The sequence below is a fragment of the Dendronephthya gigantea genome, unplaced genomic scaffold (assembly GCF_004324835.1).
Source record: "Dendronephthya gigantea isolate DGI-Jeju-01 unplaced genomic scaffold, DenGig_1.0 000015F, whole genome shotgun sequence".
Taxonomy (NCBI): Eukaryota; Metazoa; Cnidaria; class Anthozoa; order Malacalcyonacea; family Nephtheidae; genus Dendronephthya; species Dendronephthya gigantea.
In genome coordinates, this window is record NW_021163025.1 from 2,841,799 (window position 1) to 2,866,738 (window position 24,940).

General features: G+C 38.0%; 1 protein-coding gene across 1 annotated transcript; it reads right to left on the reverse strand.

Moving 5' to 3' along the window:
* LOC114520276 lies at window positions 1-24,627 on the reverse strand. The gene is made up of 11 exons (XM_028540511.1): window positions 24,551-24,627; window positions 24,073-24,190; window positions 23,113-23,230; window positions 19,766-19,824; window positions 16,833-16,890; window positions 14,534-14,604; window positions 14,295-14,344; window positions 3,941-3,984; window positions 3,744-3,824; window positions 891-940; window positions 1-423 (listed from the first exon to the last, which is right to left on the reverse strand). The coding sequence occupies exons 2-8, from the start codon at window positions 24,168-24,170 to the stop codon at window positions 3,974-3,976; spliced, it is 465 nt and encodes a 154-aa protein (XP_028396312.1). The 5' UTR covers window positions 24,171-24,190; window positions 24,551-24,627; the 3' UTR covers window positions 1-423; window positions 891-940; window positions 3,744-3,824; window positions 3,941-3,973.
* Window positions 24,628-24,940: the final 313 nt, after the last annotated feature.

A 24,940-nucleotide genomic window follows, 5' to 3' on the forward strand; every position in this document is an offset into this window, starting at 1 on the left:
ATATTTTAGCCAAAACATATAGCAGCAATTACAGATTCACTAAGTTCATTCTCATCTTGATTCACAAATTTTTAAAGGACTTGAATCGATTCCATGCGGTCTACAATAGCTGGGCGAAAGTCTTACACCTAAAGTCAGTCAAAGATTGTTGTATCTCAATTCTTCAGCTTCAGTGGTTCTTTAGACTTAGCAATAGTTTATTTCCCTTTCTTATCATTGCATTCCAGTTTAAACTTATAGTTTATATTGTATTTCCAGGCATTTATTCCATATTTCCCTTTCTTATCATTGCATTCCGGTTTCAATTTATAGTTTATATTGTCAGACAATAATTGTCTTTCCAGGCATTTATTCCACTACATATCTCCAATATTGTAAAAGTGGTTCTTTAAACCCTCAGATCAAAACATTGGCAAAAACAATCTGAAACACAAAATATTAACATCAGACTCTGATAAAACAACATTGAATCAACGTTTAAACAATTCTACTTCCCCTCATTCTAAGGCTACTAAATGGTGCTGACCCCTCCCATATATCAAACTACATAAATCAACCTGCCTTGGCAAAAACAAAAACGGGCTTTAAAGAAGTAGTTTTCCATTTCTTTTCTCAGCACTTAATCGAATGTTTCAAAATACAAACTAATTTGGCAACACATGTCCCACAATTATGTCAAACACCGAATACATGGTCTGAAATGATTCGCCATTCCTCTCGCCTCTCGACTGAAGGCGGATTTTTAATAAAATTAAACCACAAATCTTTCTTAAAACTACTGCACCCTTACTGAAGTGTTCGGTTGGGGCATGGAATGTTAAAATAAAACAAAAACAACACACTATTAAAAAAGTACGAAAATTTAATAAAATGGCGGCTTACTGCCTTACCTCGTGGTTTTCAAATCGCCTTTCACTTCATTTCTCGCTGGACTTTTAATCTAACAAAGCAGAACAAATGAACGTCATTTACGTGAAATAAATGCTTGGGCATAACAAACATTCTTACTCTAAAACGTTGAACTAATGCGAAAGAAATCGACCGAAAAAATATTCAGAAAATTCCAACATTCGATGCGCGAGGACGAAGTCATATTAAAAAAGGCAGCAAACAAAAAACATACGCTTATAAGATATATATCTAGATATACTTATAATCGGAATATCTTTTCTCAACAAGCTTCACTTCATTAAAATAACTTTATAGTTTCTCTTTAAAACATAGAAAATTAAAAAATTTCCGGGCTTTCCTTCCTTCGCCTTCTTCTCCGAAATCTATCCTCGTTCCCAGGTTTTCCGCGTACTGGGCGTGCCGAATGCCCCCCCTGATTTGTGCACAATTTACCGTACAATTTTATATTATTGATACTGCATGTCTAAATTCTAAAACGATCAATATTTTCAATACATTCAATATTTTTCAGGTAATTAGTTATTGTATTTAAAATTGATTGTGATAATGATTTATTTGATTCTTTCTCCATGTAAATAATCATGAGAACAAGCATAGGCATAGAGTATGGGGGCTGAGGGGTCGGCCCCCCCAAGAAATCTTACTGGGGGGCCTCAGCCCCCCTAAAAATTTGCCAGAAAGTAATAATTGCATCAGAGCAATGTTGAATCTTTCAAAAAAGATCTTTATATACACATGAAACGGTATTATAGTATATTATAATATCGAGCAACTCGGAAAAGCAATTGCGAAATACAGAATTTTCGAGCTGTAAATCATAAAATACATGGCAGCTTGTAAAATCATAAAATACATGGCAGCTTGTTCATTTTATCTTTCATTAGCTTTTCTACCCACAACAGGTCATAATCATTGGTAAATATTTTCTCCACCTATCGGCCATATGAACCATGACTACCGATGCAACTATATATCAAGAGGAAATTTATTCTATTTAATTTTATCTAATGTCAGAAAGTGTTGCTAGCTAGATATCATGTATCTAAAGTTTAAGCCCCCCAGAAGAAAACAAAACTCTAAACCTATGAGAACAAGTTTCAAAATTCATGTTTGTAAATTCATAAATCCTTGCTCTTTGCACAAAATTCCTCAGTCAGCACTTTTTATTGCTAAGACTCCCAGTGCAATCAATTACTCAGGCTTTTTGGCAAACCTGGAAGGATGGCCCACAAAATCAATTTGGAATTTCCCACAATTTGCATAACCATCCAGAGCTCCCATTTTCATCATATAATACCAATAAAGATACAGTACAGATATCAGATATACAGAGACAAAAGAGTACAGAGATCAACTGAAGCACTAACATATTGTACATGATCCAATAAACATCTGGGGCTTTTAAGTCTAGGTCATTAATTTTTTTCATTTTATTTTGAAAAATATAAAAATCTTTTCATGACATATTGCAAGTCAAGTTGCTCTGAGTAAAAAAGACTTGTAGAAAATTTCAATTGCTATAGTTACCCAGAACAAACACACCCAATGGTGGAAAATAGACGATTTTTGCAAACAAGATAACAAACTAGGTTTTAACGCTAGAATGACAGCATTAGTTTTATTTAGTTCTAAATATTTTTGCCTCCAAGCTGAACCTCAAATAAATAAAACTTTTCCAAAACATTTTACAGGCTATATATTTAAAACTTCTATGATCTATCTAAAATAAACAGTCCCTATTTTACGTAGACTGAATGGTTCACGTCCCAGCCAATTGTCTTTAGAATAAACCATGAGAATTTTATCAAGTTACCTTTATTATTTTTCGAATTATCGTGCACGAAAGTAAAGGGAATGACAATTTTAGTTGCTAAGAAAACTAAAAAAGTTTTTCATTAATTATACAGAACAATGAAACAAGCTAATTGACTCCTTAAATTTTTAAAACAGGGTAAATCTACATTTTCAATGACCAACACCACCTTAATGAAATCTGCCAATTCTAGAGAGAGCATTTAATAGAGAGAGGCATTTATATCATTAACACCACCATATTTTGAAGAAGTGAAAATACCACTAAGACTAAATATCAATAATTTGTGATGCCATTCTAATACATACAGCATCAAGTGTTAGTTAATGCAGTTTGTGCATGTAAACTTAAAAAGTCTCCCATGTGTTTCAAAGTCGCAATTTAGGGCATGTGCCTATTGCAAAAATTTCCTCATTGTCAAAGTTTGTGCAAACTGTTTGTGAATGTTTCCAAAACAAACAATTAAATTACAAATTAAAATTGAACATTATAACCATGACACTCTGAAACACACAACCACACTAGGGACATTAAACATTACTGGGACGATTAAGTTCAAAATGGAAAACAAAATCATCTATTTATTGAACAACTGAGCTGAAATATTTCGATGTAAATAGTTTAATTGTCAATGGAAGTACATATTTAATGCGTAAGATGCAGGTACATTCATTCACAAGATCTGTTAGAGTACTTTTAAACTTGGGTTATCCACCGTTTAAGCTAAACGCCTTTCGAACAACCGGCCCCTGGTGTTTTAATTCGGAAGAGGCATTTATTAGACATAGATGCCTAATGCAAACATATGTTGAAGAGAGTAGTTTCAGACGTTTATAGGATAGAGACCGTTCATTGCATCATTTATGAGTGCAATCAAATCGAGTCCGTAAAATGCTGTAATACTATGACACAAGTTACTCAATATTCAATAACCTATCAAGCTCATTTGGAATAATACAAAGGAAAAGGAAAGCCCAAACGAAAATCATATTTGATTATATTTATGTAAGAAACTCACCGTCAAATGACTGAAGTAGGTTTTCAAGGAGGGACTTTGTTATCCACCATGTTACAAATGAATTTGTTTGGATGCTTCCTTCTAAAAATGCAACATATACCAACTGCAGTTAATAAACACCATACATCTTTAGCAACACTTGTTCAGTTCTAGGCAGACAATTTTTGATGCACAATTTTTAAAATTAATAAATATACCTTGTTATTCTGTGAGCTGATAAAAGCCTGGTCTCATTTACAATCTATAAGATATCAAAAGTTGAAAAGTTTTACTAATTTGTAAAAGTTATAAGTAATGAGATGATAAAAGGCGAACATGCAGAAGGTGGGTTAATAGTTCACATATTTCCACGCAATATTTGTCCATTACTAGCTGGTAGTCATCACAGTAAACCATCAATTATGAGTAAAAGCAATCAGCTGTTATCCTTCCACATGTTAAATTCCACTTATTCGAATTCGAATAAGCTTTATATCGCTTAAGATTGCACTTAAAGAATAAAGCAAGGAGACGGGAATATTTTCAATACCTTTTCCGAGCTTGTAGCGCCAACATTTTACGATCTTTTTGCAAGCAAAAACATTTCTTGATTGACCACCATATTGAATAGATCGAGAGAGAAGCTCATCGTGAACTGCGCATGTGTTAGGTTCAGCATAAATTATTATGTCATAGATACGATTATGTAAACTTCATTTGCATATATTGATTAGACTGATCGTAAATTAAAAAGGAAGACAAAAGAGGTTGCTACCACAACCCGGGGCGCTTTGGGGGAGAAAAACAAACCCCCGCCGCGCCCCTAATTGAGGTAGAAGAGAAGAGAGTTTTTAGAAAGATCCCGAAGGATCTCCAACGATACCGCCGTAGGCAGTAGCAGAGAGAAGACAGTCACATCATTCTATTTATTCAAATTAACTATATACATATTTAAAAGAATTCTAAATAAAACTAGATCAAAATTAACTATTCTAATCACCATGCATTTTCCAATGGGCTGTTTAAACTCTTCGAAAGTCATAATGATTGTTGTTCTTCCTAATTTTTATAGAAAAGGAGTACTTTGCACGTAAAGTTAAAGTATAAGAAACTTTAAAAAACCTCTGCAATCTTAACATTTAGTCCAAAATCGTCTACCACTTCAAGTTCTTTTCTATAGAAAGGTGATCTAGATCCCCTTACACTCGCATGTACCGATCTTAGAATTTCGAAAGAGATTCTGGTTCTCAACCAAGCTATGACAACTGCATAACGTTCATGGTCTCTTTCTGCTAATTTCTGCGCCAGCTGAGTAAGAAACTTGTGGCATTCAGACCCCATTCCGCCATTGGTTCTAAAAACAAGTGGGGTAAAGGAGCCCATTTCAACATCTAAAACTCTCTGTTGGTATTTTCTCTTCTTATGGTTTTCCTTAAAAATGTTCTGGGTTGGCCGGCCTTGGTTACATCGGGAGTTTACATGCGTTACTCTTACGTCAAAAAATGCAGTAGCTCCACGTAGCCAGAAACCGTCCGCCTTGATGTCCAATCTCGCTTCGGGACTTATATTGGCCGATCTCAAGTCAAATCTCTCATTATCAAGGGGTTGAAGATGAGGCTCAATTTCCACATTCTTACACACTTTATCCAGTTGCGCTGTTAGCAAATTACGGATTCCATCGTGCCTTTGTGCCACGAACCCACCTTTTTACAAGAGAGGGCATGATTGATGTTAAAGCGATCTCCACACGCACAATGACTTGGTAAATCGTTCAAAGTTAAATTGTATCTCATTCGTAACGAGTCTCTGAATTCTTGCTGATTGAGGGCTAGACCTTGATCTTTGAGTGGAATCGCATTTAGCCAGGAACTCGCTCCTTTGTCTTGGGATTGCTTTACCAAGAACAGTAGGTCTGGAGAAAGTGTTGCATCAATGTTATCCATTCTTGACTGAATAATTTCCGCTTTGTTTGCTTGCTGCATTCGCTTCAGATCGTCTATAGACTGCTCTATCGGTTCCAGAGCCTCACTCTGCCGTTTAATTGAATTTACATGTTGATTAGTAAATAATTTTGAGGCTGCATATTGCAAAGGAGCTTCTATTCTCAAACTCGGTACGCCTAATCCCCCTTGAGCTAACGTTAGGGTCACAAGTTCACGAAGTTCACTCGCAAGGAATTCTTCTTGACCAAAAAATTGTGGTAAGAGAATGTCATTCAATGATTCTACGTACTCTTTGAAGGCCTCAATTGTTCGCATGAAGTAGGTAGGTTTTGGTTTGTGTGCTTTCGTGGGCTCGGTGTGGCTGCGGAGGCTGGCTTTTCGCATTTCCGTGAGTGATGAGATATCTTGTACCCATGCTTGAATTTTCTTTACAATACTCATCTTTATATCTTTTGATCCTATAACAGCACCCAAATGCGTTTCCTTCTGTTGTAGTCTTCTCTCCAAAGATCTGCTCTGCTTCTTTGCCAGTTCTTGCGTCTCACTATCAGCCAACACTTTGGACCATTACTAGATAGCCGTATTTCTTCCTTCCTTCGCTTATACCAATTATATAAAGTGTCAATCTTCCTCCTCCCGCTGAGTCATCAACCGCCAACTTGTTGATTTCTGGTATGTTCAATTCAAACTTTGAATCACTGTAATTGAGTACCAGGACATAGCTAGAGGATCCCCTTGGGTGGTACCTTCTTGCGACAAAATCTCACCTCCCCCACATATGAATAGCCTGGAGGGGCATTTGTAGGTGTTAATGATGTATATGGACATTCTGTTGCAGGTTATTCGAAGATTGTGCATTGTTACCGCTGTATTCATTTGGTTAAAAGCATTGGTCGCATCAATTAATAGGATTCCATGAGTCCCTTCTTCCTCAAAAACATGGTTCATGGCATGTATTGCTGCCTCTGCCCCAGCACTGTATCCTGCACAGACTTGCGATGGCCCCGCTGCTTCCCTTATCTATGCTCTCAAGAATGAAGTTACTGTCTTAGCGATTATTCTTCGCAGCACTTCCCCCACTCCATTGGTCGAATTCCAGGATGTTTATCTAGTGGAATTAGCCTACAGGATGTGTAGCTTTTTAACAGGGATGGATGGTAGCATAATTTCAACAGATTTTTGGTCATCGTTGATATTTCTTCTCTTAAGATCTTACCTTCGTTACTGAAATTCTTTGAGCATAAAATTCGTCGGTATATGTCTGCGTCCATACCAGACGGTCCAGCTGAGCCCTTAGCTGCGTCATAAATCATCTGCTCATTGATGAGGTCGAAAATATTGGACGCGATTCGATCTACGGGACCATTTAGGAGGCATTCGTCCTCTACATCACTGGCTGCCGGGTGTTTCTCTTTCAAAGCTTCGAAAGTTTCCGGCGAAAGATCTAGTAAACCCGGGGAGCTTTCTTTATCCAGAAATTTAATCGCCGCGGATAGTTTTCCTTGCATTAGCAATCTGGCGGAAACTCTGGAGATATCATTTACTGTGCGGGGTTTCTTGATGATAAGAATCGATCTTGTATAAATCTCACTTCTTTCATTAGTAGATTCAAGTCCCCTTGCTTCCATAGGGTTAATCTTCGTTTTATCGCCGTGCTGTGTTCTTTGCTCTTTGATGTTGCCGAGGGCTTTTGGAGAATCAAAGATGGAAGCACCATAAAGGCTTTCAATGCAATCGAATTGAGATCAGAATTGGAATTGAATTGCTTTAGCCAATAAGTCAACTCTGCAATGAAATCTTTTCCCGATCTGCCGGAGGGTATATTAAAAATGTTCCTTCTAAAATGGACGATTTCGTCATAGATTTTACTAATCTGATCGCATAAACTTTGTTGACTAATAGAACCCACATTTTTTCTTTGATTTCAGACGCCATAACATCCAATTCAGGTAGATTTGGCTTATTATTTGCATTTCCTGTGTCATTATATTTTGGTTCCAGTGGTGTCACAGGGGAACGATTTGGAATGCGAACATTATTGTGCTCTGTGCTAATTTCCGTTGTATGGCTTTGTTCCGATTCCATCAGTCCCAGAGGGGATTTGTAAAGCGCATTCTCCGTGTCCATGCAAATTTCTGCAGCTTTACCGTTGCAGAGGCGTGACTGCAGTTTCCTCTTTGCTTTCTCAGGATTTATTTTCGAATGTCCTAATTTCTCGATATTTGAACTATCTATTAGAATTGCTTGCTGTGCGGGGTGTTGAAAGGCGACGGTAGCCGACTCGTTCTCCATACAGCTTGATTTTATTTTGAGCTTAGAGCATTTTCGAAGCTTACATATCTGATGACTTGTCTTTCTATTCAAACAACAATTACACTCGCCACAATTTATTTTCCTCAGGCACGAATCGCAGCTACCACATTTTCTCCTTCTTTTCTTAACAACACCTTGCTCTAAATCGACTATATGCCTCGCTGTCCCATGTTGACCGCCGAAGTTTGTTCATGACTCTCAACGTTCATTTGATCTAGACTTTCTACATTTGTCGTAACTGGATCGTAATTTTCGATTGTAGAAACATCGGTAATATTTTCTACATCATTTTCTACTAGTTGTATCAAATGTTCAGCCAAATCACAAGAATTTTAGCTGATATTTTTTGAAATCGCAGAGCCCAAAATTTCATGACCGTCTGCCAGAAGTGACCACAAAAAAGAAGGGTCAAGAAAGGAAAGATGACAACCGAAAACCCTCAGAAGAGAAGACCACACAACGCCACAACATCTCATTAAAAATGTCTAGTATATATGTGACATAGCTCAGTGTGTTGATTGTGGGAATGTTCCACATGGGCACTGAAATCTTAACCATGACCATATTAGTTCACTGGGACTGCGTGGCGTTTTTTGCTATTCTATTTGCGTTTGATCATTTGGCATTTGCAATAGCATTTAGATTTGTTCAAAAAAAAGCAAAGTGAAAAATGGAAAATTTCGTTTTGGCGGATAGTGTATATATAGCGAACGTACCCGAACGTCCATAACGAGTACGTACAAGTCGCAGATGTAGTAAATTACGCGGACCTACAAAACATCCAGGTGCTTACATCGTATGTATACTTGTGAACTTTGAATTAATTTTTCATCAAGTCTTGGACATAATTAAGCCCTTTTTTTCAAGCAGCTAATTACCGAAACTTTCCAACAGTAACACGAAATTCTCCCTCGAAACCCAATAAAAAATAATCTTTTCTTTCAGGTCGTGACGAAAACATTTTTTTCCCGATGCAAAATTCGAACCACCACCAACTTACAAGTTGCTACACCATTGTCGTTACCCTGCGACTATTCGCGTCTTTCGATACTAAGTGGTGTTTTTTATCTTACTTAAATCTTTTTTTTTAAAAGGCTTTTGAAAAAAATTTGTCCAGCATTCGAACCACTACCAAAATAAACACGAGAACACCAAATTCTCCGTTGAAACCCAACAAAAAAGGAGTAAGTCTATTTTGACGAATTTTTCAACTGTTCAAAAACTGTCTTAAACTGCTAAAAAAAAAAACGGCTTCGTAAGACTAATAGCTTTCATTTTAGAGCATATTTGGTTGCTTTTTGGAACATTGAAAAGGTCGTCGTCAATTTTGAGTAAAATGGTAAGGCTTACCCCTTACAATTTTGGTCAATTTTGACAAGTTTTTGAGTTTGAGATGGGTGACCACGCTTTGGTTATGATGTCATTTATTTATATAACAAAAGCATGGGTTGGGTGTTGGAAAATGTTGGGAAAATGTTGGGAAAATGTTGGGAAAATGTTGGGGAGATGTTGGGGAAATGTTGGGGAGATGTTGGGGAAATGTTGGGGAGATGTTGGGGAGATGTTAGGGAGATGTGGGGAAATATGTTAGGAAAATGTTAGGAAAATGTTGGTAAAATGTTGGTAAAATGTTGGTAAAATGTTGGTAAAATGTTGGTAAAATGTTGGTAAAATGTTGGTAAAATGTTGGTAAAATGTTGGTAAAATGTTAGGAAAATGTTAGGAAAATGTTGGAAAAAAGTTGGAAAAAAGTTGGAAAAAAGTTGGAAAAAAGTTGGAAAAAAGTTGGGGAAAAGTTGGGGAGATAGTGGGAAAATAGTGGTGTAAAGGTTGGGAAGATATTGGAAGAAAGTGTGAAAAGTTTTGGAAAAAGTGGGAAAAATATTGGTAAAATTGAGGGGAAAGGTTGGGGAAATGTTGGAGGGAAATTGAGAAAGGAAGGAAAGGGGAGAGGAAGGAAGACAGGACAGAGAAGGAAGAAAAGGGAGGGGAAGGAGGGAAGAGGGAGGGAAGGAGAAGAGAGGAAGAAGAAGGAGGAGAAGGAAGAGGAGGAGAAAGAGGGGAAGAGAGAAGAGGAGAGGAGAGGAGAGGGGAGAAGGGGGAAGGAGGGAAGGGAGGGAGAGGGGAAGGGGGAGGGGAGAGAGGAAAGAGGGGAGGAAGGAGGAGAAAGAAAGGGAAGGGAGGAAGAGAGAGAAGGAGAAGAAAAGGGGGGGAAAGGAAGGGAGGAAAAAAAAAGAGGGGGAAAAAAAGGGAAGGGGAAGAAGAAAAAAGGGGAAAAAGGGAGAAAAAAAGAGGAGAGAAGAAAGGGGGGAAAAGAGAAGGGAGAAGAAAAAGAGAGAGAGAAAAAAGGGGAGGGGAGGAAAGGAGAGGAAAAGGGAAGGAAAAAAGCAGAGGGGAAGAGAGAAAAGGAGGGAAAAGGGGGGGAAGAAAGAAAAGGAGAGAAGAGGAGAAAAAGAGAAGAGGGGAAGGGAAAAGAGGGGGGAAAAGGAGAGGAGAGGGGGAAAAAAGAAAGAGGAAAGGAAAAGGGGGAGGAGAAGAGGGGAGGAAAGAAGGAGAGAAAAGGGGAAGAGGAGGAGAGGGGGAGAGAAAGAAGGAAAAGGGAGAGGAAGGAGAAGGAGAGGGGAAGAAAAAAGGAGAGGAAAGGAGAGAGAAGAAGGAAGGGAAGAAGGAAGGGAGAAGGAAGGAGGAAGGAAAGGAAAAGGAAAAGGGAGAAGAGGGGAGAGAAGGGGGGAAGAGGAAAGAAGGGAGGGGAAAAAAGGAGGGGGAAAGAAGAGAAAGAGGAGAGAGGGAAAAGAAAGGGAGGAAGAAAAAAGGGGGGAAGAAAAAAGGAGAAGGGGAAAGGGAGGAGAGGAAAAAAAGAAAGGAGAGGGGAGGGGAAAAAAAGGAGGAAAAGGAGGAGGGGGGAGAGAAGAAAAAAAGGGAGGAGAAAAAGGGAAAGAGAGAAAAGGAGAAAGGGGAGGAAAAAAAAAGGGGAGAGAAGAAAAAAAGAGAAAGGGGGGAAAGAGAAGAGGGGAAGAGAAGAAAAAAAGGGGGGAAGGGGAAGGGGAGGGAGAGAAGAAGGAAGGGGGGGAAGGAAGGGAGAGGGGAAGAGGAGAGAAAGGAAAAAGGGGAAGGGGAGGGAGAGGAGGGAGAGAAAAGGAGAGGGAGGAGGGAAGGGAAGGGGGGAAGGGAAAGGAAGGGAGAGGAGAGAGGAAGGAAAAAGCAAGGGAGGGAGGGAAAAGAAGGAAGGAAAAGGGAGGAGGAAGAAGGGGAGAAAGAGGGGAGGAAAAAAAGGGAAAGAAAAGGGGAAAAAAAAGGGGGAGAAAAAAGGGGGAAGAAAAGGGGGAGGAGGAGGAGGAAAAGAAAGGAAAAGAAAAAAAGGGGAGAAGAAGGGGGAAAAGGGGAAAAGAGGGGAAAGAGGGGAGGAAAAAAAGGAGGGAGAAGGGGAGGAGGAAAAAAAAGAGAAGAGAGAGAGGGGAAGAGAAGAAAGAAAAAAGAAGGGAAGGGAAAAAAGAAAGAAAAAGGGGGGAGGAAAGAGGGGAAGAAAAAAAGGGGAGGGAGAGAGAGGAAGAGAAGAGGGGAAAAGAAAAGGGGAGAAAAAAAGAAGGGAGGAGAAAAAAGAAAGGGGGAGGAAAAAAAGAGGGGAGAAAAAAAAAGGGGAGGAGAAAAAAGAGGGGAGGAGAGGGGGAGAAGGAGAGGGGAGGAAAAGGAAGGGGGAAAGAAGGGAGGAGGGAGAAGGAGGGAAAGGAAAGGAGAAGAGAGAGGGAAAAGAGAAAGGAAGGGAAAGGAAAGGAGAAGAGAGAGGGAGAAGAGAAAGGGAGGGAAAGGAAAGGAGAAGAGAGAGGGAAAAGAGAAAGGAAGGGAAAGGAAAGGAGAAGAGAAAGGGAAAAGAGAAAGGAAGGGAAAGGAGAGGAGAAGAGAGAGGGAAAAGAGAAAGGAGGGGAAAGGGAAGGAGAGGGGAAGGGAAGAGGAGGGAAGGGGAAAAAGGAAGGAGAGGAGAGGGAGAGGGAAGAAGGAAAAGAGGAAAGAAGAAAGGGAAGAGGGGAAAAAAGAGGAAAGGGAAAAAAGAGGGGGGGAGAGGGGGAGAAAGGGGGAAAGAGGGGAAGGAAAGAGAAAGAGGTGAGAAGGGGAAAGGAAAGAGGGAGAGAGGGAAGAGAGGAAAGGGAAAAGGGGAGGGGAAAGAGAAGAAAAGGGAAGGGAAAGAGGAAAGAGGAGGGAGAGGGAGAAGAAAAAGAAGAGGGAGAGGGGAAAAGAAAAAGGAGAGGGAAGGGGAGAAAAAGAGGAGAGAGAGAAGGGGGGAAGAAAGGAGAAGGGAAAGGAAAAGAAAAGAGGAGGGAGGGGGAAAAGAAGAGGAGGGAAAGAGGAAAAGGAAAGGAAGAGGAAGGGGAAGGGAAAAGAAGAGGGAAAGGGGGAGAAGAAAAAAAGAGAAGGGAGAAAAGGGAAGGGAAAAAAAGAAAGGAGAGGGGAAGGAAAAGGAGGGAAGGGGAAAAGGGGAGAGGGAGGGAAAGGAGAGAAGAGGGAAGGAAGAGAAGAGGAGAGGAAGGGAGAGGAGAGAAGAGGGAAGGAAGAAAAGAGGAGAGGAAGGGAAAGGAAGGAAGAGAAAAGGGAAGGGAAAAAAGGAGAGGAAAGGGAAAGAGGAGAGAAAAGGGAAGAGGGGGGAAGGGGAGAGGGAAAGGAGGGGAGAGAAAAGGAGAGGGAGGAAGGAAGGGAAGGGGAGAAGGGAAAGGAAGAAAGAGGAGAGAGGAAAGAAAAAAAAAGGGAGGGGAAAGAAAGGGAAGGAAAAGGGAGTGGGAAAAAGGGGAAGAAAAAAGGGGAGAAAAAAAAGGGGAGAAAAAAAGAGGGGAGAGAAAAAGAGGGGAGAAAAAACAGGGAAGAAAAAATAGGGAAGAAAAAAGAGGAAAAAAAGAGAAGAAAAGAGGGGGAAGGGAGGGGGAGGGAGGAGGGGGAGAGGGGAGGGAAGAGGGGGAGAGGAAGGGAGAGGGGGGAGGAGGGGGAGGAAAAAGGAGAGAAGAGAGGAGGAGAGAAAATTACGGGTCTCAGAGGCGAGAAACGGTCAGCCTTAGGGTTGGGGTTTGCCATGGGGTCAAGGGTATGCCATAGGGTTGGTTTTATTTCTTTTTTGATTTTTGGGAGTTTAAAAGGTTTTCCAGGGACATGAAGGGTTGTTTTAGGCTCCAAAAAATATTTTCTTAATTTTAAACATTTTTTCAGATTTGTTCCAGCAAAGTAAAATTTTGGATTTTTTTAGGGTATGGGTTAGGGTTAGCTAAGCTAAAACTAAAATTACGATTTTAGAGGTTTAAAAGATTTTCTAGGGACATGAAGGGTAGTTTTAGGATAAATATATTATTCTTTTTATTTCAAATATTTTTTCAGATTTTTTTGAAGCATTTAAAATTTTGGATTTTTTTTAGGGTAAGGGTTAGGGTTAGGGATAGATAAATTTGATTTCTTAAATATTGAGGGTTTGGAAGAGTTTCCTAGGGTTATAAAGGGATGTTTAGGGATAATTAGAGTTTTTTATTAATTATGAAAATTTTTTCAGATTTGTTCGAGAACTTTTTAAATTTTTGGTATAACCCTAGGGTTAGGGTTAGGGTTAGGGTTAGGGTTAGGGTTAGGGTTAGGGTTTAGAGTTTTAGAGGCTTTTCGGGTGAAGGAAATATCACAAAACTAAGCAAGGAATGTTGAAACGGAGTTACACTAATCACGAAGTAAACTCACGAAATCATACTCCATGCTTGCGTGACCATTTCATTCTTGAACAATATATAGATAGATGGTATTATCATTACTGCAAGACCTATGGGTGCAAACTGACTTGTCCGTAGCACCGCACGTCAGCCTTGGCAGCGAGATAAAGACCAAATAATTAGCCGAACATATAATCAAAATTCGAACACAAAAGTAACTTATATATTACACTAAACTTAAAAGATTTTAAAAACCATCAACGGATTTGATGTATCTTAAGAAAGCTCGCTTCATCGATGTATATAGGCTCGCTTTTTGCTTAAATCTACCCATACTAAATTGAAAACTTCAGTTGTATACCACGCTCGTTTCTAAACCAAACGATAGCTCCCCTGTTAATTATAGAATTATAAATCCAAACGCAACGCAACGCAAAACCAAACACGATTTATAAAGTCCCGAGAATGCGATACAGAAAGAATTATGCATGAAAGTCACGTTGTAGATTTGTAGTATTTTAAGAAACCTCGCTTCATATCAAACAGAAACGGAAATCGAAACACAACGCAACGCAAAACACAACGCAACGCAAAACCAAACGCAATGTATAATTAAATGCAATACAGAAAAAATTAATGATTACCTGATCGGGACCGAATGCATGGAATAACGTTCAATCCGCTGGTGTCCGCACTGGGAAAAGGTAAAATCGCACGTTAGAAACATACAGTTGTGAAACCTTGCTACTGTTATAACACCTAATCCCAAAAAATTTGTTTTAAACTTCATTAATCTTACAATTGGCACTAGGTATGCCAGGGCGATCCAGGATGGATCGATCATCATCAATGCCGAATGGAATACGTAAAAATTATTCATTACCTGAGGGATTCGATAATGTTTGCCGGGTCCGTAGGCTGCCACTCGAGCCAATATTGTTTTAACTGAATAAGCTGAAAAAACAAGGGCGATGTTTGTTAGTTCGGAAAGACCTTTGAAATTTGATATGCTGGCGTTACAGGACACCACAGAGACTGGTGTTTAAGAAGTTTCAACCCAGAATTGGCATTTCTGTACCGCAATCAAAGAGAAACCTTTTGAATATCTTAAAAACGTTCAATTTCTTCTGAATACGCATTCTGCAACCTTTTGACAGCTCATACACATATGACCGCTATGAAATGGCTATTTTGACGCTTAAAGTATACAAAATGTTATTAATTCAGACGATTCGTTTTTACCGTGTGCAAGCTTCAAATCTTTTGTGCAAGGCATATTTTCTTGAATATTCATAAATATTTTTTCTCACCAAGTTTGAAGTCTAAGTATTGAGAATTGCGGCTAAGTCTATACCAATTTCCGCGGTGTCGCGTTACACAGGCATAACAATGACACTCTTGATACCTGAAGGATGGATGACAGACTGAAGGTCTCACGGTTTTGGGAAGAAAATTTTTCTATTATTCAACAAACTAAAGATGTTCAGTGTCCAACACCCGAGGAGGTTTATTCCGACTTTATTCTACAAACAGGGCTAACACATATTGATTTGGACAATTTTAAGGCAAGATGAAGAATGAATTTACGTTTTCTCCCTTTTATTTGCGCAATTAATTAATCACCGATTATTTCCATGATATTATAGGTTATAACGTGCAGTCTTGGCAGAGGAATACGCTTAAATAAGAACGTCGGAAAAACCAGAAACGATTCTACAATGTCGCTCCAAAGCGCAAAAAACTACGACCAGAAGAACATGACTTTGATTCCAATGAACCGCAAGAGGGAGAAAGCGTTACTAGACATGAGAACGAATTGTTAGACAATTATCTAGAACATCAAGGGTCGATGCAAATTAACGCAATGACAGTTTCAGCCTTGCGAGAGAAACAAAATGCACCATCGAGCAGAAAACAAATGTTTGAGATTCTAAGGTGTAAAGGCCTTTATAAGAAGTTTCCTATGAGTAAGTTTGAAAAGTTCATCTCATGGCTCAAATCGCCATCTGGCGGCCAACTCGCATGCACAGATGAAATAGCAAGTGAAGTTAGCAGGTTGGTATTTAATAGATTTAGATATTGTCTGCAAGAAACAACGAGAATATAAAATTGAGACTGACATTTTGTTTTCTTGAAATAGATTCCTATATTTTTCTTTTCCAACCAAGCTGAAATGGAATAGGCTGTTGGATGCCAAAGCACTCAACAATTATCTTATTACTACAAAAGATGCTGGTTTAGGCCCTGATGGGCTTAAATCAAAGATTGAAGAATTACAATAGCCCTGAAATTCCTCGGCCATAAAAAACCAAAGATTCACACGAAATGCAAAAGAGCTATTGCAGAATATTCTGAATGGCTTAAGCCACTTGCAAAACAAAAAAAGGTTCTACGAATGCAAAATTCCTGGAGGAATGAGTTGTGTGGGTTTAACCTAAACCATGGAAGATATAGACACAGCTGTCTCTGAACATACAATTGCTCGATTCATTGAAATCATGAAACGAGCAATGTCAAAAAAGAAACTTACCCAAGAGGAGTACAGGCTTATTGTTGATACACTTATCACAATAACTATAACACAGGAAAGTGCAATAAGACCAGGGCATTTCAATTTATGACTTTGCAAGAAATAGACAATCCTGTAGTACATATCACCTACTGATGGTACAGTATACAATATAGTTTTTGTCTTAAATCATAAAACATTCGCAACGCATGGGCCACTTCCTGTGCCATTTACTGAAACAGTATGGATACAGCTACATAACTATTTGAAATATGTAAGACCCCAGGCGAAACCTAAATCACCCTACAAGCAAAATGTGTTCTTGAATGCATCCGGACGAATGTTAGCCAAGCCAGGAAAATCTGTCACAAAAGTTACGAAGAACCATGACAAGCACATTACAGCAACAAAGATTCGACATGCGGTTGCAACAGCTGGGAATGAACAGCTAACTGATACGGAAAGACGGGCAATAGCAAAAGGTATTGGTCATTCCATGGAAGTGCACAATAAAGTTTACACAGATTTAACAATTACCAATGTCTGTGCAAGCATCGAAGCGCAGCGAAAACTGCACAAGAGGGAAAAGATTAACACACTGTGAAAATATGCATGACTTATTGTTGCCCATTTTGGTTAAAAAATAATCATAGTTTATATAAACAATACTTACAGAAGACATTTTGGTGTATATACTCCAATCCTCTCCCTTAGCACACCCAAAGGAAATGCTAAAAGGAAATACAGAATGCATAAGTTTCATATTGTTAGTTGATAATCATTGATATAACAATGGATAATCTTATTAATATGTTAAATAACTCTATTAATAGTTTTTCTATAAGCACTGTTCTTACATAAATTCCATGTAAACTCTTAAAAATGGTTGGAATGGTAATAATTAGAAATTGGAATTTTTTTTAAATAGGAATTATTAATATCATTGTTATTGTTATATTTCAAACTGATCTCTATAGCGATGCCCTAGGATGTAGCACTTTATATTCGCTGACTAAGCTTTTAAGCAATTCAATTACCAGGCTGAGCTACATGTAATTTTTAGATTTAAATAAATCCCATGAACCCAATAGTCGTAAGAAATAGAAGAAAAACAAAAAACGGGTGAATTAGTGATTTAAAACTGTAGCACTTTAAATTCGCTGACTAAGCGTTTAAGCATCAATTACCAGGCCTCTTGACCGTGGGTTTTTGTCGTTGGACAAAAACCCACGGTCAGAAAGCCTGGTAAGGAATTCTCACTGATCGTACCGATCTTTGCAAGATCCGGCGATAATTCTTTGAAATACATGTAATTTTTTTATTTCAATGAATCCCATCGACCCAAATTACTCGCACGAAGACGTACAGTCGGAAAAAAATGGAAAAAGAACACAAAAACCCGCAAAAATTAGCGCAGGTTAAAACTGATCTCTATATTAACGTTGTAAGCTGTAGCACTATTATAATCCTTATAATTTGTGTCATAATACAATGAAACTTCTTAGATTAGACCGATTCACCGATCTATTTGGATTTTTGGAATCAGTAACACCATTATAATATATGAATTGGTACAATATTTTATGTATTATTACTACATCTCAAACTTCAAACTTAATGAACCAACTTCTAATTACTATTAGGTCATCTAGCTTTATTGAATATGTAGTTACAAATACACCTGAGAAAATTTCACATTATGGTGTTGTACACATTGGAATCAGTGGTCACGGTTTAGTTTACGCAATCAGAAGAACTGGAGCTTTTCATAAAGTTAATGATTTTGTTTAAATTAGAAATACGAAAAACTTTTATTAGAATAATTTTATGAATGAACTTCTTAATCAGAATATGTCTGCTTTTTTGGTGAAAACAAACAAACAACATTAATTAAGGGTCTCATAAATACAAGAGACAAATTAAAAAGAAAACCAACTATCACAAAGCTATTTTATAGCTGTATGAGCAGTTTGCTTTACTTGTGTTAAAAACATGACAAAGCTGAATGATGTGAGATTTGTTTAAAGCAATACGGCCCTGAAATCTTGCATTCCCTATATGCTATTTATTCCAAGTTAATAAAATGCGTCTCATCCATCCAAAATGCATTTGGGAATGCTTTATACACTAGGCACCAAATAGCCAAATGAAGTTTGTATTCTACCGACGTTGAACCAAAATATTTTCAAACACAACTATATATCAAGTATGTTTAATTAAATACCCTTCTCCATGTGTCCATCGAAATGTTTTACATTTTCAGACAGACAAATGATATTCAAGTTCACTAAAATCACTGTACTAACAAAATGTAAAGAAATTAAAAGAAAATACTTACAGCGAATTGCTCTTCTTGAAGTAATGAAAAGCAAAAATGCGACTTTTCAGTATATTACTACGATCTCACACACGATAAATAAACAAACATTTTATACGCGGGATAATTGTGTATCGCATGGGTAATAACTAATTGTATCCCACTGTATCCCTTAGAAGCATTATTTTTCAATGATCTATTTATAAATATGATTGTTCGTATTATTATAAAAACGAAACGAACTAGTCTGGGAAATACTGTTATGAGTTCATTTTTTAAAAAGATTGGAAATACCGAAGAAATCAACTGAAAAAATCAACCAAATACACATCATTGGCGTAAATTGTACTTAAACACAACAAATCCACAGATAGCGAAGCAACGCCCATTTTCGAAAAGGCCTTTTTTCTCAAGAAGATGTCATTTGGAACAGAACATTCACACGTATTTATCTCTAGACTTTGCTTTTCTCTTTCCACGTGCAGACATCCTTTTTAAATATTCTTGCGTTTAATATCACTAAGATATTCCATGTGTTTTCATCTGTAACGACTGTAAGTGTCCCTGGTTCCACGTTGCCAAAATGTCGAACTTACGTTTTCAATTCACAACCATTTTTGTTTTCAATATTGTGTCTCAATGTACGTTAATTCACTGAAATTTTAAATAAGCGCGTATCCCAAAATGTATAAGATTACAAAGTGAGGAATGTTTCAGTTTTACCGGTGAAAAAGGCTTCTTTCGCGGTTAGTTTCACGTGTATAAGACGTTAGAATATTACGGTAGAATTTCGCTAACACTACCAAATTTACGAACATTTGATTGAAATTTTGTACAAATTTGGCGCACGAAATAAATTCTTTACAATCTGAGGAGAGTGACACATATCTGCGCCATTGAGTTTAAAACGATATTAAATTTCATTAGAAAAAAATAAATATCTTAATAAAATACATACTTTACTTTTTAAAAATTAAACGTGTTTTGGTTAAATCAAAACAATTTTAGTACTATAACATATATAATATAATATAAAAGCACATTTAAATATAATTAATTAAGCAAATACAGTATGCAATATTCATATATATATATATATATATATATATATATATATATATATATATATATATATATATATATATATATATATATATAGGTCTGGTATGAGTTAAGGTAGCACTATATGAGATGGTGGTTTTCTGGACAGTCGTTCTGGTGACTTCCATGAGAGAAGACCAGGATTTTAAGTAATTGTTTTTTTTGTTTTTTCATTTTTCTTTCTTTACCTTGGTTCTTTGCAATTCCGCACGACTTGATCGAGACTTGGCTTGGTGGTTGGTGGATGCTGGTTAAAATATATAAATAGATATTAAATATAAATATAATGAAATGCAGGTGTGGTACAGTAGATTTTTTCATCTTTCTTTCTTTAAACTTTTTGTTACGTTAGAATGAACTTTAGGGATGAGGCCATCTTTTGTTGGATTCTACTGGGTTTTTTAGTCCTTCATCATTTCTTACAGCCAATTGTAAGTGTCGGGGTATGACTCGCGACTTATTGTTCTTCCTGATTTTCAATACTCATTGTCTTTTGTGGAAAACAACGAAAATTTAATTTAATGAATGCCTTTTATTTGGGAGTATAATTGTTTAATTTTCTATCATTTCTTCTTTCTTCATTCATCATTCCTAACTGCAAATGTCGAGGAATTATTCGCGATTTCTTGTTCTTCCTGATTTTCAATACTCATTGTCTTTCTTGGAGAACAACAACATTTTAATTTAATTTTCATTTTAATTTTTTTATCATTTCTTCAACCTTCATTCTTACTTCCAACTGCAGATGACTGGTTGTTCATCATGATTTTCAATACTCATGCATGGTCTTTCTGGGGACCAACGACATTTTAATTTCATGATAAAACAATAATTAAATTAAAAATAAACTATAGAATTATAAAATTATAAAATTAAATGTTATGATATGTTATAAAACTATAAAAATTTAAAATAAAAAATTAATATATATTAAAAAATACATTAAACATAATTCATAGAGATGTGTTGGACAAGTTCTTTACCATTTAAATGATTTTTGTTACGTTAGAATGAACTTTAGGGATGAGGCCATCTTTTGTTGGATTCTACTGGGTTTTTTAGTCCTTCATCATTTCTTACAGCCAATTGTAAGTGTCGGGGTATGACTCGCGACTTATTGTTCTTCCTGATTTTCAATACTCATTGTCTTTTGTGGAAAACAACGAAAATTTTTTAATGAATGCCTTTTATTTGGGAGTATAATTGTTTAATTTTCTATCATTTCTTCTTTCTTCATTCATCATTCCTAACTGCAAATGTCGAGGAATTATTCGCGATTTCTTGTTCTTCCTGATTTTCAATACTCATTGTCTTTCTTGGAGAACACAACATTTTAATTTTTTTCATTTTAATTTTTTTATCATTTCTTCAACCTTCATTCTTACTTCCAACTGCAGATGACTGGTTGTTCATCATGATTTTCAATACTCATGCATGGTCTTTCTGGGGACCAACGACATTTTTTTCATGATAAAACATAATTAATTAAAATAAACTATAATTAATTATAAATTAAATGTTATGATATGTTATAAAACTATAAAAATTTAAAATAAAAATTAATATATATTAAAAAATACATTAAACATAATTCATAGAGATGTGTTGGACAAGTTCTTTACCATTTAAATGATTTTTGTTACGTTAGAATGAACTTTAGGGATGAGGCCATCTTTTGTTGGATTCTACTGGGTTTTTTAGTCCTTCATCATTTCTTACTGCCAGTTGTAAGTGTCGGGGTATGAATGCCTTTTATTTGGGAGTATAATTGTTTAATTTTCTATCATTTCTTCCTCCTTTATCCATCTTTCTTCATTCATTATTCCTAACTGCAAATGTCGAGGAATTATAAAATTAAATGTTGTGATATGTTATAAAATTAAAATTATATACTATTATGATTAAGCAACTCAGGGGTGCAGATATGAACACTTGGATTAGTCTTGTTATCTAGTTTTTGAAAAAAATTACTGCTCAATTTTGGTGGTGTGGCTAACCATTGCTTAATAATGTCTATCTTTCTTCTTTATTTATTTCCTATATTAAGTCTATCTTTTTCTTTCTTATGCCTGTACACATATCTTGAATTGTGCATGCGTGCGAGTAAAGATATGTTTGGTCATTGTATGTATGCATGTGTCTTTCATTCCAAATTTTTCACCTGCACAATATGGTGAAACATCACTCAAAACAAGCAATTGAAGAACACTACATGGGCGCCATTAATGGATTGAATGGAACCAGTTCATGAATGGAATGGAATTATAAACCAGTGTTGGGTTTTTTGACATGCCTTGTAGCTTCATGGATATAAGCTCTTACAAAGCTTGCCTTCTCAATAATATGGTTGAACATCTTATTCTCAGACGTTAATCTTCATTCATTATATCTGACTGGATGGAAATCTTGGAATGGAATTTAAACCAGTATTGGATTAAACCCGGAAAGTGAAGCACGTTTGTTGTTAGAGTCGGATTTGGGGAATTTTGACACGCGAGTTTTTCGTTTGGAAGTTTTTTAACCTTGGACAGCTACGAAGGCAGACGTTTTCGTATAGTTTGTAACATTTATTTTGCATATGTATCTTGCTGCTACGTGAAGTGGTGTTTCCTGTTTATGAGTGGTGCCTCCTTCATGGATTTTATGCTTTCACAAGCATGCCTTGATAATAAGAATGGGTGAACATGTTATTTTCAGACATTATCTTCATTCATTTATTTGACTGGATGGAATCATTAACCAGTAATGGAATGCCTTTAGCTTCATAAACTGGTTAACGGTCAGACAAGATACACATGAGAACAGCTTGATTATGCATAACACTCTACTGGAAGGAGCCATTTACTATATCTAAGCACCTTCATCCTCTCATTATCATGACATGAGACAAGATTTGCTCGATGTGTAAAGGTTAAGTTACTACTTATGAACCTGTTTATAGAAGAAACATTCCTTGCTAGAGCGTTTACAACAAGAGGAATAGAAATTTGGAACAATTTAATGTAGGACAAAACAAATAGTATGAAAGAGCTTTTAAATCTGCTGTTTGAGACAGTTACCTGGTTTATTTGACATATATTCCGAAAGCACTGCTATTGCTATTGTTAGACTTAATTTTATATTGTAAATTGTATAGCATTGTGTCTTTTGTAACTTTACATATATATTTATAACTTAGATACCTACCTAGACCTCGTGTAACTAGCATTGTAGCTAACTGGGGATCTATTTCATTACATTACATTACTGAATTTTATGCATCGTTTTAGCAAGAAAAGAACAGTTTTATTTATCACTTGTACAGGAGATCGTCGCGAGCGTGTGCTCGGAGATTCTGCATGCGTGCATGACATGATTGCAATGCTGGCTGTGTGTTTCAACTGGAAAAGCGCAGCCTAATCGAGCTAAAATACTTCTCCGATTAAAACTCTCGTCCAGCCTCTCTGCATGCAATATTGCATGCATGATATAGTTTAATGCGGAACACGGAGAAAAACGCTATTCCAAGCTATGCAGCTGCGAGAATTGCACTCACCCGCTGGAGGTAGGCGAAATTTCGTCTCCAGTCGCCTGTTCGCGTGACGGCGCAGGGCTGCGATGGCCGCCCCGTGTGCTCGATATCCGTCCATGCATCGATCCGCCGCTTTTCGGTTCTGCAAAATGCGAGCAAACAAACGGCGATTAACCTATCTGTGTACTTTTTATCTGTGGACGAACGAACGTTCGCGGCCAACGATGGATTATTTTACACACGTAGATTAGCTATTGAATGATTCTGGCAAGAGCTTGCTTGCTTGCAAGAAGTCGGCCGGGCGTGCCTCGTTTCACGTGCAGTACGAGTCAATTCCTTCTGCATGCATGGAGATTAGTTTCGATCGAGTGCAGCCTAGCTCCGATTAACTCTCGTCCAGCCTCTCTGCATGCAATATTGCATGCATGCTGATATAGTTTAATGCGGACAACGGAGAAAAACGCTATTCCAGCTATGCGCTGCGGAATTGCACTCACCCGCTGGGGTAGGCGAATTTCGTCTCCAGTCGCCTGTTCGCGTGACGGCGCAGGGCTGCGATGGCCGCCCCGTGTGCTCGTATCCGTCCATGCATCGATCCGCCGCTTTTCGGTTCTGCAATGCGAGCAAACAAACGGCGTTAACCTATCTGTGTACTATTAATTATCTGTGAGACGAACGAACGTTCGCGGCCAAACGATGGATTATTATTACACACGTAGATTACAGCTATGATGATTCTGGCAAAGGCTTGCTTGCTTGCAAGAAAGTCGGCGGGCGTGCCTCGTTTCACGTGCAAGTACGAGTCAATTCCTTCTGCATGCATGGAGATTAGATTTCGATCGAGTGCCCAGCCTAGCTCCGATTAAAACTCTCGTCCAGCCTCTCTGCATGCAATATTGCATGCATGCATGATATAGTTTAAATGCGGAACAACGGAGAAAAAAACGCTATTCCAAGCTATGCAGCTGCGAGAATTGCACTCACCCGCTGGAGGTAGGCGAAATTTCGTCTCCAGTCGCCTGTTCGCGTGACGGCGCAGGGCTGCGATGGCCGCCCCGTGTGCTCGATATCCGTCCATGCATCGATCCGCCGCTTTTCGGTTCTGCAAAATGCGAGCAAACAACGGCGATTAACCTATCTGTGTACTATTATATCTGTGCGACGAACGAACGTTCGCGGCCAACGATGGATTATTATTACACACGTAGATTACAGCTATGAATGATTTGGCAAAGGCTTGCTTGCTTGCAAGAAAGTCGGCCGGGCGTGCCCTCGTTTCACGTGCAGTACGAGTCAATTCCTTCTGCATGCCTGGAGATTAAGATTTCGATCGAGTGCAGCCTAGCTCCGATTAAAACTCTCGTCCAGCCTCTCTGCATGCTATTGCATGCATGATATGTTTAAATGCGGACAACGGAGAAAAAACGCTATTCCAAGCTATGCAGCTGCGAGATTGCCTCACCCGCTGGAGGTAGGCGAATTTCGTCTCCAGTCGCCTGTTCGCGTGACGGCGCAGGGCTGCGATGGCCGCCCCGTGTGCTCGATATCGTCCATGCATCGATCCGCCGCTTTTCGGTTCTGCAAAATGCGAGCAAAAACGGCGATTAACCTATCTGTGTACTATTATATATCTGTGAGACGAACGAACGTTCGCGGCCAAACGATGGATTATTATTACACACGTAGATTACAGCTATGATGTTCTGGCAAGAGCTTGCTTGCTTGCAGAAAGTCGGCCGGGCGTGCCCTCGTTTCACGTGCAGTACGAGTCAATTCCTTCTGCTGCATGGGATTAGATTTCGATCGAGTGCAGCCTAGCTCCGATTAAAACTCTCGTCCGCCTCTCTGCATG